The 19,749-nt window shown below is 37.3% G+C and overlaps 1 protein-coding gene across 1 annotated transcript in view; it reads left to right on the top strand.

Moving 5' to 3' along the window:
• The window catches only part of Itgbl1 (integrin subunit beta like 1), a 217,110-nt gene that overhangs the window by 105,396 nt on the left and 91,965 nt on the right, over nt 1-19,749 (top strand). Inside the window, exon 7 of the mRNA XM_026399743.2 lies at nt 10,005-10,151. Within this exon, the coding sequence (XP_026255528.2) occupies nt 10,005-10,151 (147 nt within the window). The remainder of the gene's footprint in view (nt 1-10,004; nt 10,152-19,749) is intronic.

The raw sequence follows: 19,749 nt of genomic DNA, 5'->3' as shown, positions 1-19,749 counted from the left end.
ATTAGTCTTTATTCCTTACTGAAGAGGACCATGAGCTCCAGATGCCCACTCAGTGCAACTCTGAGGACACGAGAGCAAGTTCGTGAACAGGATAGTTGTTATCAGGACACCACATTAGCATATTACAAACCTTAGGATAATACAGTGTCGGGGATATTTCTTTGCACCAACTCTTTGATAGGATTTTTACACCATTATCCTGTAATATAGGCTAGAGTTGAATATCAATAAATGGATTCAAAAATCTTATACCATAAATATTAATGGAGCAGATATTATTTGCCAGGGACTGGGCAACATCTGGACTGTTGGTTCCATCAATAAAAGAAACCAATATGATCCTTCATTTGATGGATGTCATGATCTAAATGCCAAGAAAAAAAACACAGCTGAAGAGCTAATGGTAAACTGAATAACATCAATAAAAAGGCAGTCAGAGCTATCTGAAACAGTGTCACTTAGCAAAAAACAAAAATGCAGTTACAGATTTTCAGTCCAGTTATGTTTGACGATCCAGAGGGCAGAGGCATCTGCATATTCATTTATTTCTAAGCCCGACAGACTGGTGGGTGCATGGAGATAGATAGAAAGCTGCTCTGATCTGAAAGTCTGCCAGCAAAGGGAGATAAAAGTGCTGCCCTGTGCAATCACCATTATGTAACCTCAAAGGCCGGGAAAGCCCGCCGCTTAAACTTACCACTGCAGAAGGATTTCCCTCCTCGATGATTCCTTGCTCCAGAGCATTTGCTAAATATTTTTGGAACACTATTTTTCTGTTTTTACCCCTCTTATCCATTATATAGATAAGTATTCTTCATTATCATCATATCAACACAACAGTAATAAAATGGCTAGCAACTATTGAATGGCTTCTACCTGCCCAACACATATTGAGGGACTGCTGTCATTTTAGTTAGGGTGAGGTGGCTCTTCACAGAGGTGGTGATGCAGGCGAGGCTCCTGCATTGTTGGATGCTATTGGGTCACACACATGTGGGGCTTTGCCTTGAAAGGTGGGTTTGCAAGTAATGAAATATGAGAAGGGCATCCTAGGCAGGAGGAATGGAGGGCTGTGAGCTGTGCCTGGCATTACAATGGGTTTGAAATGAACAGAATGAACTAGGAAGGGAAGGGATGGTCAAAGTAAAGGTAGTGAGTGAGGAATAACAAGGGGGCAACTTTTTACTGTGCTGAAGAACCAGGCTCTATAATAAAGGCGACGGGGAGCTAGTGATGATTTAGGCAGACAGGTGCTATGTCCTATTTCTCGTGTGGTTGTCTGGGTATACCATTTACTAAAAGTGGGGACCATAGAGGAAGTTACCAAGTTTGTGCTCAGACATCATGAGCATAGAAGATCATTGGCAAGCCAAATGTAGATTTTTTTTCAGTTTAAATTAAGAAAATAAAGGGAACAATAAATCAGGCTGTATATTACAGTTACATTTGTAATTTGCTGATTTGGCACCCCCACCCCTTAAACACTCCTAACCTTGATTCTGACTTTCAAGTGGTGTTGATAGATTCATTACAGTGACCTTCAGGGTCCTGTGAGCTGGTCTGTGTCACCATGAGGACAAAATGAGGAATGGCACTCAGTTGACACTTGCGTCTCTTCGTAAGCTAACTGCTCCTGTGCCTTATCCAGGCTCAGAGCTGCTGTGGTTGAGCAGGTGTCTCCATGGTGGGCTCACTGGAATCTAATTTCCCACTTCACGTCTCCCCCTTCTCCCACTTCCACTCTGTTTTCCTCTCCCTGAATTTTGCTTTCTTTCCTAGCTTGTGAGGATCCTGGAGAAGTTTGGCAGTTGGGCACTTGTGGCTGCATGGCTGGTGGGGTTGATCAGGAAAGCCCCGGAAAGAAGACTTCACCCTACCCGCCCAACCCCCTCCCGGGATTGAACCCAGGGCACTGACCACTGAGCCACATCCCCAGCCTTATTTTGTATTTTATTTTGAGACAGGGTCTCACTGAGTTGCTTTGTGCTTCACTTTTGCTGAGGCTGGCTTTGAACTCTGGATCCTCCTGCCTCAGCATTCTGAGCTGCTGGGATTACAGGCATGGGCCACTGTGCCTGGCTGACTTCATCCTTTTCTATGTGGCCTCTGTGCCGCGGGTGTGGACAGGCAGAGATGGAGAAGTGTCTGGCCATCAGCTGCAGTTTGAGCTACTAGGAGACTTCAGTCTGTAATTGTGATCTTATCTTTCTTTGATTGAAGTGAGACAAGTGTGTCCAGTCCTCCAGAGTGTGGCTCCCAGATTTAGGGTATGGAATCAAAGAAATCAGAAACTCACATTAACAGAGATCTCACTGTCAGACTCTTACAGAGCTCTCCATACAAAATAATTTCATTGTATTTTTGCACTAACTCTGGGAGAAAGACACTCTTATCTGCATTTTAACAGAAGAGGAAATCATTCCAGAGAAATTAAATACCTTGATGAGGTTCACATTGCCATCAAGTGTCATCTGAAAACAGGTACAGCCTAAGTCATTATGTAGTTAATCTCCAGGTGATGAAACAAAGTTCTTTTACTTTATTTTGGAAATAAATTACTTTGTGAGAACTATCCTCTGGATGCCCAAATTCCTATAGAGCTAAGCTTTTCTGGACATCATGATGATCTGGGGAGGTATCAGTCTCTGGGGTATTTCCTCATTCTTAATAAATCTATAGAATTCTATGTATTATGCTTCGAGAGTTACCAGACTTTACAATTTTCCTAATTATCAGTCTAAGTTGCACGGTAGGACGGGTACCATGCAGTTGATTATTGAGTATGTTAATATCTTTGTATTATGAGACAGAAGTAATTCAGCTACATCAATATTCTCTAGTGATTCTCACAGGCTGGGATGAAATAGGGCCCAGATGAAATGCAGTTTTATTTTTAGCTGCCATTCTTGCCGTCCTGTGAATATTGGTTTTATTTAAGTCCAAGGGAAATCTCTGGGTGGATTAGTTTAAGTTGAGACTTTTAATTGACATTCTCATTTTCTTCATTCACGCTCACTCTGTCCATTCATTAATTAATAATTCACGCAGATGTGAATATACCCAGGGCTCCATTGGTATGGGGTCAGACAGGATGCAGCACACTTCCTGCCCCCTAATTAGTCCTTTTTCTTTCCCTTTGTTTTCATTCCTCTTATTTGTCATCCACTTGGTATTTGTGTATGTTTGTCCATTCACCTGCATGCAATCATGACTTACACACACACACACACACACACACTGCAGTGACCAGCCATGGCTTGATGGACTGACTATTCTGTTTGTTATGCTCAATTTGCATCCTGATTCTGAAATAAATCCTGAATCTCTGCTGGTGCTTTATTGCTCTGGTTTATTACCCCAAATCCTATAATTGGAAAAATACACTATAGTGTGATCTAAAACTTTATCTCTCAAATTCTCTTGCCTGCAAAAATGATGGGTATGTGAGAAGAATCTTGGCTTAGGGTTGCATAGTTTGGAAAATAGATTCATTTGATAGAAGTGTATTATGTGGGGAAATTCATCATTGTGGATTAACACAGCACTGAGGAAAGAAACTGATAGAAATGATTAGGTATATTCAGAGTGTGTTGTCTTGACAGGAAAATCAATACATTGAATAGAATTTTTAAAAATAGCAAAAGTACTAGTTAGGTCTAATTTATTCCCTGAAGCTTTTCCCTATTGATGGCCAGCATGTTTTTTTTTTTTTTAAGCACTTCCTTGTAAACATTATATATGTATTCATGGCTATATTATTTTTATTATTTAAAAAGAAAGAAAAATATTCTGCAGCAGAAAGGGTTTGTTCAGAGTAGAATCAGCTGAATTTGTCCTGGGCTGATATTTCAAAATCATAAAAGCATAATAGTTATAAATAAAAACTGCAGTTTATTGTCAACACCCTTCTTAGGGTAGCCTGAGAGCAAGTCTAGCTGCTGTCATCTCAGGCCAGGGTGCCACCTGATGACGGTCATGCTGTGAACCCTAGTGTCCAGGAAGTGTAGATTACAGCCCTGTAACCACGTTGGCAGTCAGCAATTCCTGCCAAATTGAGCACTGGATTCCCTTTCACTGGTGTGTGTGTGTGTGTGTGTGTGTGTGTGTGTGTGTGTGTGTATGAGAGAGAGAGAGAGAGAGAGAGAGAGAGAGAGAGAGAGAGAGAACACATGCATGTAGGTCCTTGGAAAGTGGGTCTCTTATTTAAATCATTCTGATGTTTGTGATCAGGGATAAACAAAATCAGTCTCTTATCTTTCATCTCCATTTTGTTGATCCTCTGCCTACACAGCTTAAAGAATACTTGTTGGAAGTGGTGAAATTAACTCCTCCTGGCTTAACAATCACAAAGATTTGACAAACACGCATGGAAGCATTACATCCCAAATCAATGTGGTAAAATTTCCTTTGGCTGGTTCTGTTCATTTGAAAGATAAATTGAGATGAGACCCAAAGAGGATAGTGGCAAAGCTAAATCAAGGACAAAAATCTGCTAATTTCTTCTTTTTTGCTGTTCTGATTATTTGTTTATAAACGCCCCGGATGTAACATGCTAGGGCAATGTGAAGGGTTTTCATGCTGAATACATTTTATCATGTCTAAACTCTTCTCTATCAAAACCAAGCATTTTCACCTTCCTGATTTTACTCCTACCAAATGTTTCCCCGCTCTCTCTTTGGAAGACCTTTTATATTGAAATTGGAACTAGTAATTCCAGAAGATAAATTGCTATGTCACGATTTCCTGTCTTCTCTGAAAGGCTCAATACCTGCTTCAGAATCTGGGTGCAATGACTGGTATGTCCAAGTCATTTCTGGTTCAACAGCTTCTTCAGACTCCGGTATTAATCATTTGTATTTCTAATTGCTTTTCTGACTCCACTGATTTAGTTTCATGAAGGATTTTGTAGAAAATGGGCAGTTTCACTTAAAGTGGGATTTCTATCAATCTGAAATTTATTTTGATTACACATGACTGAGTTTTTGGAAAATGTAGTATATGATTTTTCATTACCGAAACAGCCAAATTATATATGTGTTTCAACTCCCATCAGTCAGTCTTTAATAAGTCTTTGTCAGGCAATGCTGTTGTTAACACTGTTTTTCATTATGGTAGATGAGATTTTTAGAGGCCTCTCTATTACTTATACACTTGCTTCTTCCATGATCTTCATTGAGACAGTTGATTTAGAAAATCCCAAAGTGATGAAGCCTTCAGAAAACATCCCCTGCCCTTATTTTATCCCTTCAGTTGGTTCATTGGCTCTCAGGAACTTCATTCCTTATGGGTGGCTTACCTAAGTCACTCCTATTTTAGTGTCCCTCCTCTGCTCAGCTTGGTCCTTTTCAGCGGATACTGAATCCTGATGGTAAATGTGAAGGACGTCGAAGTGGGTGACCTCACAGTAGTCTCCCACCTTGAGACTTGGTTGTTCAGAGCAAAGTCTCATCCCACAGCCAAGCACAGCCGAAACCTGATCTCATGAAGCCCTGCTGTGTACCAGCCATCAGTTGGCAGGGGTGTTACCCACAGGATTGGGGTAGCTAAAGCAAAGACTGAGGTTCAAGGTTGAGGTGGGAAATCAGGCAACAAGGGCTCATCACACCCACAGAATAAGTAAGGACACATACGTGTTCCACCCAGCTTTGCTTAGAGTTGACAATGACTGAAAGTTCAGCCTGGGTTTTTATTGGGACAATCCTCAATGAAGTTGATGACATGGCAGTCAGTACACAGGAAGTAATGCTCTAGGAGCTTATAAGCTGCATCCTTGTTCCCCCGGGATTTTAGCAAAGCACTGAAATGGCAAAGGGATAGGACAATAGAGGTACAGTAATAAGAGGGCCTTAGGAGAAAGGGCTTAGAGAATGGCAAGCTGACTGGGGGAAACAGAGTGACAAGAAAGCAAAGGGAATCTCCAGACTTAAAAGCAAAGAATTCCCAGAGATTTCTTCTTTCAAGTATAGGGCATCTGCATTTCCTTTAAAACCTATTAAGGCCTTCACAGCTAACCTGACTTCCTTTGACATTCCCTGAATGGCTTTCTAGCTCTGAACACCTGTCTCACTGTGTTAACTTCTAATCATCTTGACGATTTGGTTTATTCTACCACAATTTTTTAAAATGTCGACTTGTGAATGGAGCTCACATAGAAAGTGACTGCTCCCGAACATGTGTGCCAGCTCCACAGTTGGGACCGCGCTCCTTGGTCATGGGCCTTGCTCAGCACCTGCCTTTGCCGCCAAGGCTTCTGTGTCATTCTACCTGCCCAGGGTTGGGAAGCCTCTTGCAGCCACATACCCTGCCATGGATTCAGATGGGCCACAGCAGCAGGTGGCTTCCTCTTGGGTAGCTACAGACTTCTGGCACCCTCCTCTGCTAGACGTTTTGTTCTGATTTTTACAGCCATTTTAAACTTCCAAAAGTAAAGATTTTTCCTCCTTCAATCTGCTTTTCAGTTTTGCTGTTAAAGTGTCAACTAGTCTTCCGCAAATAGCAATATGTTCTATGCTTTGTCTAGCCTCTTCCTAAGACATATAACTGTCCCTGAAATGAAACCTCTTGTTTACAAGCATTTTAAAGTCATGGCTCTATTAAAAAATGAAATTGATTACACTGTAAATGGTAAAGGTTTGGATTTTAAAAACGGTTATTTATGTATGCATTTTCAGTCTATCTCTGATCACAGTGTTTGTCCTAAATTGCATGAGGATTGGAAAGAAGAAAAGAAACTTCTTAAGGTGTGATAAATGGTGAAAAGCCACGGAACCAAACAACCTATGGGACAGAACTCTTTATATATATATATATCTTTTATATATATATAAAAGAAAAATTCTCTTGGAAGTTCTAAATGATCATATTCATGCCATATGTATTTATTAGTACTCACATTTTATTTCTTTAAAATGATGAACTCCAAGTCAGAGGATTGATGACAGACCTTTGTTGAATAGAATCTGTTCATAGTAGGTGCTCAAGAAATCTTCAGTGAATTGCATATGGTACTCAATGAGAGGTTTATATCTAATGACCTCTAACATGCTACCTCACTTTGACCTGTGATTTTATAGAATTTTCTTAAGAAAAGCTCCTGTAGATATGGATTGCCAGTTTCTTCAAACTAGAAGGTGAGCCCAGAAAGCTCATAGAATGGTGATCAAAGGACCAGGCTTCACTGAAGACCAGTTTCCATTCTGCATGATTTACATTAAATCAGATGCCAAAGACAAACAGCCTGGGTTCTCACCCATTGGCATCGCCCCAATTGACTTTTAAAAAGTACATTATTTCTATTGCCTTCAAATTCTTCAAGCATTTTTGCAACAATTATAGAAATCTACTTGGTTTTGGTCTGCAATGACGAATATCTGGATGTTTATTAGGAGTTAAGAAAAGCTCAGTAGAAAGGATCAGGCTTTCTTCTACTTGGTAACATGCGTGGGCTCAAATGAATAAAAATAACAGCAGCTCATTGTCATGTAGCATTTTAAGATATACATTGTACTTCTCAATAAATGTGGATAGATAAGGTATTATTTTTCTGTTTAAAAATTTAGAACTGAACTTCAGAGAGATCTCACGAGTAGCCCCATTCTGTAGTTAGCAGAAGCAGGAGCCGGACCCACTATTCAATTGATAATACGAGTTGTTTTTTGCTGTATTATACACTGTTCATCACAGTTCTTTACAAACTGTGTCCAAAATTTTAATATTTTTTTCTGACTTCTTTTGTATCTACGAGGCTGTTTTTTAAGGACTGGGAACTCCATGGGGGCTACTGGTTTTAGCTAAAGGCCTCATACACATGTGGTACTTAGTAAATGGCAGAAGAAGGTGAAGTGTGGATACTCCAGAAGATCAGGTCTTGCTTCAACAAAATATCCAGAAAAGAAATTAAGAAAATGATCTAAAGAGGTGGAATAAATCTGACCTAACTTTCCTATGTACATATATGAGTACTCCATAGTGAATCCCATCATCACATACATCCACAAGACTGGGATCCTAATTAGAACAAGATACACTCCATGCTTGTATAAATATATCAAAGTAGATTCTACTGTCATGTATAACTAAAAAGAACCAATAAAAATTGTATCAAGGAAACACAGCAGGAAGAAAGGTAGCTCTTTAATAAATGGCACTGGAGAAACTGCTATGCACATGTAATAAAATGAAATCAGATCCTGATTTTGCCGCATACTCAAAAATCGACCTAAAATGGTACGAAGACTCAAGCTTAAGTCCCAAAGCTGAAAGGCCCCATGACACTGGGCTTCACAGTGACTTTTTTTTTCAATATGACACAAAAAACACAGTCAAACAAGAGCAAAAATAAATAAGTAGGAGCATATCAAATTTAAAAGTTTCTGAGACACCAAAGGAAGCAGTCAGCAAAATGGAAAGAAAAAAAAAAAAAACCACCCTACAGAATGGAAGGAAATATTTGAAAGACATAGATCCAATAAGGGGTTAATATCAAAATATATAAAAATTAATACAACTGTATAGTAAAAAAATCAAATAACCCAATTAAAAATGATCAGAAAGCTTGAAAAGACTTTTTTTTCTGAAAAAGATATATAAATGGTCAATAAATACACAAAAAAGTACAGACTATCACTAATCATCAGGGAAATGCCAATCAAAACCACTATAAAATATCACCTCACACCTGTGAGAATGGCCAATATAAAAAGTTAAAATGTGTGTTGGCAAGGATGTAGAGAAAAGGGAACACACACACATTGTTGGTGGCATGGTAAATTGGTACGACCATTATGAAAAACATGGAAGTTCCTCCAAAACTTAATACAACTTCCATATGACCTAATATATGGTGGGTATGTATCCAAAGGAAGTAACATCATTATCTCAAATATCTGCCTTCCCATGCTCATTATAGCATTCTTCACAATAGAGAAACAACCTAAGTGTCTGTTGATAGATGAATGGATGAAGAAAATGTGCTAAATATAGACAATGGAATGGCAAAGATGGAATCCTATCATCTGCCTCAACCTGGATAAACCTGGAGGACCTTTGAATATGCCCGTTACAGAAGGACAAGTACTGCATCCCTGATAGGCATGTGGGAACTGAAAGAATCGGAACTTCCAGAAACAGAGAATAGGAGGGTGGTTAACTGAGAAGCAGGGGTGAGCTCTTGATCAAAGCATTCAAACTCCCCAAATTATAAAATGAACACGTTCTGGAGAACTAGGGCATGGCATGTTGACCACAGTAAGACTGTATTGTGTACTTGAAATTTGTGAGGGGAATAGATTTTAAATGGTTCTACACACACACCACACACACACACACACACACACACACACACACTGTGTGAGGTGAGAGATATGCTAATTAGCCTGATTGTGATTATTTCACCATGTGCCTATGTGTATCAAAACCTCACGTGGTACACTTTAAATATGTGCAGTTTTTATTTACCAGTTATGCCCCAGTAAAACTGGGGTAAAACAGATCAACTTCTCCCAAATTCTAGATTTCATTGCCTCTGTCACTCTGTGCCTCAGGCTTTCTAAATTTCTCCAGCCTTTCTGTGGGATCTTCATAAATAAAGATCAGTTGAGTGGTTCATTAGAAAGAAACGAATTCCTTCTTCAAAATTAACTTGTTTTCTGTTTCCTACGGCTCCCCTCCACATGAACTCATGACTGAATCCATCAGCCACTCCTTTTGGGTCCCAACAGACCAATAGAATCCCATTTATCAGGAACTCAGTAGATGCCCAGGTTACAGCCCTCTGAACTGTTTATCTTAGCTGTAGTTGTTGCTTTTCTCTGCCCCCTCATAATCAATCAGTATAAATCAACCATTAATAATTTTGTGAAAATTGTGACTTTGCAGTCATGTTTTTATATTGTCAGTGATGATCCTGGCTCATTTTTGACGTTCACGGTTAGAATGAAAACTAAAAACGAATTCTGCCTTCATTATCTTCATGCATTCTCTTTCTCTCTTTTCCTGCTCTCAAGGTCATGGACAGTGTAACTGTGGAAGATGTGACTGCAAAGCAGGCTGGTATGGGAAGAAGTGTGAGCACCCACGTTCCTGCCTGCTGTCTGCTGAGGAGAGCATCAGGAAGTGTCAGGGAGGCGCTGAGCTGCCCTGCTCTGGAAGGGGTGAGTGTGGTCTCTGGGGCTTGTCACTGATTTCTAATTCTGTGCTTCAGAGGAATACCATTCACGGGAGTCTTACAGAAGAGCACTTGCATGAGAGAAGGTTGGTTATCTGAACTGATAACCAGTCCACCGCTGACCAGTGGAATGACATGGTGAAAGATCTCCCCCCAACCGCCCCACCCACACATGTGCACTTGCTTGCACACACATGCACACACACACTGTCCATAGTCTCTGTAGCTTTGAGGACTGCTCAATTTCAGTTCCCTTTCATTCTGTTCAGTGTTACTCTTTTATTTAAGTTCAGTTTGTATATTTACTTAAAGCTTTTGAATGAGATGATTCAATTGTGCACTGACATTTGTGAAACCCACTACCTTTATTTTGGGAGATGGCTGGCTTTTGAAAAGGAATCGTATAAACAGCCCTGAACAGGTGCTGTCGTTTTAGAAGACAGACTCAGATGTGTGCTTACTACCAGAGCAGCATCATTTCAGAAGGAAAAAAACACCTAGAGGAAAAGTGGTTTGTTTGTTCTTTTTTGTCAAAACGAGAAACACAAATTCACGTTTCATATGGGAATAGCAAACTTTACATGAAATGTACTTCCAGAGGAACTGATAATTGATGGTATTACAACTTTTGTTTAAGAAAGAGGAAAGGAGAAGTAGTTTAATTTCCTGTTCCTTATCTCTTTTTAAAATCTACTTTTTAAAATTAAGACATAACATGAAATTTAGCCTTCTAAAATGCAAAACTCATTGTTTTAAATATAGTCACAGAATTATGAAATGACCACCACTAATTGTAGGACATTTTTTAGAAAACCCACTCCCCCATAGTGTCACTCCCAACCAGTAGAAACCACCAACCTACTTTCTGCTGTGGATTTATCTATTCTGGATATTTTGTATAAATGGAATCACAAAATATGTAGTCTTTTTGTGGTTGGCTAAACATAATGTTTTCACTTAGTATAATGTTTTCAAGGTTCATCAATGTTGTATTGTGTGTTAGTACTTGGTGGATTTTTATGGCTTCATAATATTACACAGTGTGGATATCCCATAGTTGTTTAACCACTCATCGGTTGATGGATATTTGGATAATTGCTTGTCTTTTACTCATCGGTCCTTATGAATGATGCTTCTATGAACATTCATGCAAAAGCATTTGTGTTGGCATGAGTTTTCATTTCTTTGGGTGCATACCTATGAGTGAATTCCATATGCTGAGTCATATGATCACACCACATGTAACTTTTTTAGTGTTATGAGGGTGTCTCTAAAATTGTTGCAACTTTTTATGATCCAATCAGTGGTGACAGTTCCAAATTCTTCATATCTTGTCCTTGCCTGGCTTTTTATTACTTACCAGTTTTTTTATATAGAAAACTCCCTAGTCTCCAAAGTTTTTTTGGGTGTGTTATAGGTGTTTTCTCATGACCAATATTTTCCTCTAATGATTATAAATAGGATACTAGGTTATGGGTAGAAGGATTTATTGTTTTAATTTCAGAAGTACTTCTGACTAGCCCCATCTTCCACCAGCTATCCAGAGAGGAACTATTTCTCCACTTGCTTTAATAATTCTGCCAGATGGTGCTGTGTATGCCTGTTGTGCTTTGAAGTATCAAAGAATCAAAATTATCATCCCTCAGATTAACATTATTTACCCTTACTTACAATCTACAGCAAAACAAACAATTTCTCATTACAATTTAATATTGACAAAATGCTTACCTATTGTTCTTCGTTATATGAAAAAGAATGGACATAGGAAGCCCAATCAGTGTCTCTTCTTATTAAAATCAATCAGTTTATCTTGTCATAACTTTATAATACTATAGGGGACAATTTCATGCAGGGAGGGAAAGAAAATAACTTTATCTCAAAATAGATTTTGTCTTGAGAACCTTTTCCAGATGTGTTTACTTGAGAAAAGTTAAGATATAGTTTTGCTACCATCTTAAAGTGATAAAGCACAGGGAAGTCTAATATGTTACAGCATTTTCTAAGTTAAAGGGCTCACTTTCTAAAAGATAATCTTGAGTGGCTATGTATATAGTATAAGTAAATAGAGTAGTTTCTATACTATATTTATATTATTTACCAATAAGGATATCTGCTTATGTCAACTCCCCCAAAAAAATCTGCAACAAAATTCAAAAGTTCTTTCTAATTTAAAGATCAAAATGATAAATTATATAATGAGGAAAGAGAAAGCACATACATTACCTCTCAAACATGGAAAATCACTTTAGTATACAGATTCCAGTGGGTTTTCATTGGTCTCTAAGTTTTTTTTTAATACATAGAACAATAGTGAGAGCATTTTCGTAGACATCATATTGATCTTGAATAAACTCTGACAAGGCTTGATCTTCAAACACATATTGGTCTCTTATCTTTCTAAGAGTAACTATTTAGCTATCATTTGAAAGTAGTGGAGTATATTTAAAATATATTTTATCAAAAAGATGTTGAATACATGTATAGAATTTTGACTTAAAAGTCATTAAATTCACTTAAGCCTATAAAAAGTAGAAATCCTATCTTGATTTTTATGGATTAACATGCTTTAATTAATGAGTTAAATAATTTAAAAAATTTCTTGCCTAGGACTGTATTGTCAGAGAAATACTTTGTAAATAAATGATAAACTTCACCAGTTCCTTTATAGGGAAAAGGAGATCTTGATGAGTGCAGTGATCTTCCAGGGAACCAGAGCAAAATAGAAGGTAGAATAAGGGAGAATAAAAACTAAGGATTTATGACAGCCAGTGCAGGGCTCAGACCAGTGGTCAGAGACCTTGGAGTTCTTCAAACTACATCTGCAAATTCACTGGCACTGGGTGTTTGGAAGCAAACATCCAACATGAAAACTTTCAAAGGATTAGTTTTGCAATTTTTGAATGAACGCTGCAGCTGTGGTTACATGAGTGAAGAAAGCAATTACAAGGCCCATCAGTTCTCAAGCCTGAGAGCCTCAGCAGCTCACCAGCTGGGGCCCAAAGACAAACAAAGGCCCAGAAGCCTAAAACCTCCTGTAGGATGTTCTCACATTCTGCAGAGGTCAGGTGATGGAATTTTTTTTTTACCAGAAATGAATTGAGACTCCTTGCTTCCACTAGTGGTGATTAAGTGGGAGCATTATGTTTCAAAGGTAGGAAAACAAATTATATGATCTCTTAAGTTCTTTATTAATCATTCCTTGTGTTCCATTTCTTATTACCTACAGATATCATTTCATGATGGATCATCTATAATCCATGTACATATAAAATTATTTATTAGTTTCTGCTTCTGAGATTAGGAGTGGAAAATCACATTCTAAATTCACATATCGTTGCTCTGCTAACAGTATAGGGGAAAAACAGCCAAATGTGTCTGACCTAACTTTCCTATATACATAGGTGAATATACCACAGTTAATCTCATCCTTAAGACATTAAAATAAACTAAAATTAGCCAGGCGTGGTGACACATGACTGTTAATCCCAGCGGCTCAGGAGGCTGAGACAGGATAATCATGAGTTCAAAGCCAGCCTCAGCAATTTATCAAGGTCCTAAGCAACCTCGTGAGACCCTAAATAAAATATAAAAAAGGGCTGGGGGTGTGGCTCAGTGGCTCTGGGTTCGATCCTTGGTAACAACAACAACAACAACAACAAAAACCCACTAAAAGTAAATAGCAAAAAGATCAGTGGAGTATAGGGAAGGGAATGTGGGAGGGAGGAGGGCACTGGGAAGTACTGGGGACTGAATTAGAACAAATTATATCCATGTTCTTATAATTATTATGTCAGAATGAATCTTAATGTTATGTATAACCGAAAAGAACTAACAGAAACAGCTACTAATGGACTTATGATAGGCTATATATTAGTTTTAAACTCTTCTTGATTTAAAAATACATTTTCTTTATTACTGAGGTTCTTCTGAGCATGAGTCGGACTTTAGCCAATACATATGAGCAAAGGATGTTTATCTTATCTAAGAAGAAGCTTTGAGAGGCAGGACATCATTTGAAATCCCCTTTTCCCTTTGGCCTGAGGATTTGCAGTTCTGGAAATAGGGGCTGTTTCCTTAGCCTGGGTTTTGGAAACAGGACCATTGTCAGAAAGCTCTGTTGACCTCCAAGAACCTCTAATGTGAATGAGAAAGAAATTTCTGTTGTTTTAAGAAACTGTGATTTGGGATTTCTTTGTTACTGCAGCAGAACTCCTTACTGACTGATACTCTCTTCTAAAAATTTAGGAAATAGAGTTAACCTAAAACAAATGAACAGGCAAGCAAACACAACAAATTTACATATAAACCTAATGATTTAGATGATCACATGAACACTGGGGGTTAATATCTGTATGTATAGGTTATCAGGATCAAGAGCTAAATCAAAAAAATATAAGTATACATTTTACAAATGAGATATTTATGCTGTTCTAAAAACAGCAGTTATGTCAATTTATTCAACAGGTGGAATGCTAAGAACATTGAATGAAATTTCTTTATACTTTCCTCAAACATAATGAAGTAGGAAAAAGTATAATTATTATTCTTTTTACAGAAAAATGAAGTAGAAATTAGAACAGTTTGCTATTTCACATCAGAGGTGCAAGTTTTAATACAAACTCTTAATACAGTTTTACTGACTCCAGAACTATTGTTTTAGATAATTTACTTGTTCTTTTAGAATGCTATTTTCTAAAAAATATATAATAAATATATTTCCCTGCTACAAATACAATATCATACGAAATCATTGAAGTGGTTATATAATATTCCATTATATGTTTACATAGTAACCATCATATGGTCTTAGCAAAAGAATTTAACCAATCCTCGTATAATAGAAATCATATTGTCTCTTATTCAGTGCCACAGTTTATATTCCTGTAGCAGAACATGTATACAAATCCTTAGTATTTATTGTTGAATGTGGAATGCATAGATCTAAATAAATAAAAATGGATTACATTTTTTAAATATAAAAGATCAGATGATTTTTATTCTCTAGAAAAATTGCACCAATATACCTTCTTATCAGGAGCATTAGAATGGTTCTTTTCACCCACTGATAGTGACAATTTAGATAATGCACTTTCCCAGATGAATTTTGCTCTTTGTATGTGCTGTGAACTTTTGCCATTTATAAAACTCCTTTCATTGATTTCCATGATCATCCAATATAAGTGCTGTATTGGCAGGCATCGCTACTCAGAAAGCCATGTTTTCACTGTCTGCCTTCTTGATCACCATTTGTCCTTGGGGCTAAGCCATCTCTCTGCTTGGGAATATAATCATCTCTGCCCTGTGGTTTTCTTTGATCAGGCTTGTTCTTAGAAGTATTACCTGTGTTTAGTTCCATAAACACATAGCCACATGTCCCTGTAGGAAAGATATGAAATGGAGGAAGAATGATAAATTAAAGTAAGTTATTTAATAACTTAGAAAAATAGAAGCTATGGCTTCATTTTTATCAATTAGCAGGCTTTAATTAATGAATTGGGCAATTTTTCCCAATTTCCTTACCTAGGACCATACTTTGAAAGAATAATAGCATGCCAAATTCACACCATCTGTACATTTTTCATTTGAAGCCATAATTCATCTCTCCCTTGTATTGGCAAACCACATCTTCCAATTCTCTTGTTGTATTTGTCAAGAGTAGTTTCCATGATGCATCCTTGTTTTCTTTTGAAACCTGTGTTTCTACTATATGTGGTTTTAGACCACTGAATCATTCATTTTCTTATTCATATTTACAAAGATGTTATATATTAGGAACAGAGAGAAAGTTGTACTATTGGAAATTCTCCAGACATTCTTAATTAAGTACCATACCACATGTTGTGATTTTGATTCTATTTTTTAAAATCTCGGCTTGATTAGCTGCCTTATTGTAAGTTAATGGTGGCAGGAACATCCTGAGTGACCACATGATAAGGGAACCCCCGTGTGTTCTTCCAGAAGCGCTTGGAGGAAGCAAGGGTGATTCAGCGTTCCTCTCTTCTGTGTCCTGGTAGATCAATCCGCTCTGTCCACAAGTGCTGCAGACTCTGTGGCATTTCCAACCTAGAAGATGAAGAAACTGCCGTGAAAAATCATCCTCTTTCCTCCTCTTATCCAGGAGGAATTCTGCTTTAAGTGTGACTCAAATGGGGACAAATATTAATTAATTGGTGAATTATGTCAGCAGCCATAGTGTGGACTGTGTTGTGTTATGCCTCACATGTTCAGTAAAAACTCACTCTTGGACCACCGGGGAGACATCCTTCTTTCTTTGAGAGCACTCTGAATTTACAGTGCTTGGTATTTTGGCTTTTATATGCTGTTACCATGCAGTGACCCATGATAATGATATGTGGTCTAGAAGAGGGGAGCCTTTTGGTCATTTGCTTAGGAAAAAAAATTAGAACATCTTAAACTGTGTATGCATCCCAAATTTCACAAAAGCACAGGCATATAATTGTTATTTATTGTGACTTTTAAAAAGAGAGTATGAGGCAAAATGATTGGCATCCGAGGAGAACTAAGGAGGATGTCTTTAGCATCCTTTCTCCATGTCTTCCTGACACTTTTGCACTTCTCTGTTGGGACACTGTGTTTTCTCATGACAGCCAAAGGTGCAGGTGCCCAGAACTGTAGTCCATTTGAAGGTCCTGATCATAATCTGTACTGAGTCTCTCAATCATATGATGGAGCATCATTTACTAAACTAGAAGTGTAATAGGCATACTTTAAAGGGTATGATTAAGAGAATGGAGGCCAAGGGTGATTTGGGAGCTCTCCCTTCTAGTGGACAATTATTTATGGTCCTCACTTCCCCTCTTTTATTTTAGCTTGCTTGTCTTCTTGATATGTTCTTATTCAACAGACAGAAAGGAAAAGGAGAATTCAGAAACTGATTTAATAGTTTTGTTTATTAAATTATGGTATACAGTAACTAAATGAAAACATAATAAACATCACATTTTTAAAAAAATTACCTGAGGCTTTTCTAACCCATGGTCCATAAAATTATATCACTACCAGGTAACACTGAATGAGTAATTTTGGCATATATTCCAGTCAATAATCTTGTTTAAGTATTTTATGTATGGCAACAGAACATTTTATATCAAAGATAGGAATCAGTCCAAATAAATATTCAATTTTTATTACATTCTGCATCATTTTTATGTGGCAAATTGAAAACCAGTGAAATTCTTTGGCTAAGAAAACTTCCTTATACAGGCTGCAACAAATACTGTCAAAACCTATTTGAAATGAAAATAGAAAATTGAATTCAACCCCAATTTCTGTAAGCAAGCTAAAAATAAAACGTGATAATCAGGACAATTTTGTTACTACAATTACATATTTATTTCTATTAAAATCTTGGTGGAAGATACAGTGTGTGTCTCCATAGGTTATTTACCTGATTTTACTAAATGTAAACAGGAAAGCCAGGTACTTTTGAGTGGGCAGCAGTCTGGTAATCAGCCCTAATCTTCATGGAACCAGATTCTTGGCAGATGTCCTTGGTAATAGAAAATCAATGAGGCAGGCTGCCATCAAGCTTGACCAAGCTTCAGGGTCATGTAGCTTGGTCAGAACCTTGATTCTCCTCTTGGATATACAAGATGTTATTAAAAATTAGTAGTCCAGGCATTGTGCTATAGTCGCAAAATAAATTCAGAAATGTAATACACTGTATACTCCCTAGACAATGTAAGCCTCCTATGTTCATAAATGATGTTCTTTATCAAATCTAATCAATATTACATTATGATCATTATGATCACCCCACCAGCTTTTTTTTTTTTTTTTTTTTTTTTTTTTTTTTTTTTTTTTTTTGCTAAGCCAGGGGTTCAGAAAACTAGAGCCAGTAGCTCTACATCTGTTTTTGCAAATAAAGTATGTCTGGAACATAGCCACACACTTGTTTACCCACAGATGCTTTCTTGTTATCCTGGCAAAATTGAATAATTGCCTCAGAGAGTATGTGGCCCTCAAAGCCTAAAATATTTAACACAAAGCCCTTTTCAGATAAAGTGTGCTGACCACAGGGATAAGCATTTGTGATAAATGTGGGAATGTATTCAGAGAAAGGATTAAGGTTTTGAGTCAGAGGAAGAAGAAATCATTTGCTGTATTTGGGTAAAAACATGGCTTTATGAAATGAGACAAACCTAGAATTGAGTCTTCAGGGATGAGTAGCATTAGAAAGACAATAATTTAGAAATGGATATTCCAAGTAAAGGAGTAAGTATGGGCAGAAATGCTGAAACAAGAAGGTATTAACTTGTATAGAGAACAGGGAGCAAACTCATTTTTTAAAAAAATTATAATTAATAATGATATAAATTCATAGGTTCACTGTGACATTTTCATAGATGCATATATCCTGGTTTGATGATGTCCACCCTCCTGTATACCCTCTTGCTCTTGTTGTGCTTTGCCATGGCTCAAGTCTCCTCCCCTTACAGACCCTCTTCTACTTTTAGGTCATTCTTTTATCGTTTGTCTTTAGTTTGCTCATATGAAAGAAAACATGGTAATTTTCTTTCTGTATGTGACTTATTTTTCTTAACATTATGTCCTCCAATTCTTTCCATTTCCCTGCAAATGACATGGTATCACTCTTTTATATGGCTAAACTGTGTATATAAACCATATTTTCTTTATCAGCTCATCTGTTGACAGGCATGTAGGCTGATTCCATATTTTGGCCACTGTGAATCATTCTGCAGTAAACATGCATATGTAGGCATCTGTTTTGTATGAAGACTTAATTTCCTTTGGATAAATACCCAGTAGTGGTATAGCTGGATCATATGCTAGTTCTAATTTTAGTTTTATGAAGGACTGCCATATTGTTTTCCATAGTGGCTATACCAGTTTACATTCCTACCAACACCTTGTAAGGATTCGTGTTCCTCTACATTTTCACCAGAATTTGTTATTATTATTTTGCAACAGCTATTCTGCCTGAGGTGCTATGGAATCTCAATGTAATCGTGACATATGCATTCCTTATGCAGTTTTTTATTTATTTATTGACCATTGGCCATTCATACAACTTCTTGTGACTTGTCTGTTTAGATCATTTGCTCACTTTTTGATTGGATTGTTAAGTATTTGAGGTTTCTTATATATTCTGAATATTCTTTCTGTCAAATTAATAGTAGACAGAGATTTTCTCTCATTTTGTAGGTTGTCTCCTCATTCTGCTGATTGTTTGCTGTGTTGAAGCTTTTTAATTTAATGAAATTCTATTTGTCAATTCTTGTTTTTGTTTTCTGAGCTATTGGATCTATAACTTCAAGTATCTCCCTTATCTTTTCTTCTAGTGGTTTCAAAGTTTAAGCTCTTCCATTAAGGTCTTTTGATCTATTCTGAGCTGATTTTTTTTAAACAGAATGAGAAGATGGGGTCTAGTTTCCATCTCTGTGTGTGGATATTTGGTTTCCCCAGCACCAGTTCTTAAAGAAGCAATCTTTTCTTTGGTATATGTTATATGTGCTATGTATGTTATAACATGTATGTTATTTTCATACGTATATGAAAATCAGTTGGCTGTAGAGGTGTGGTTCTATTCTGGGCCCTCTATC

Source organism: Urocitellus parryii, chromosome 2 (genome assembly GCF_045843805.1).
Source record: "Urocitellus parryii isolate mUroPar1 chromosome 2, mUroPar1.hap1, whole genome shotgun sequence".
Taxonomy (NCBI): domain Eukaryota; kingdom Metazoa; phylum Chordata; class Mammalia; order Rodentia; family Sciuridae; genus Urocitellus; species Urocitellus parryii.
The sequence above is the reverse complement of the archived record's forward strand: the minus strand, read 5'-3'. Positions and strand labels throughout refer to the sequence as shown.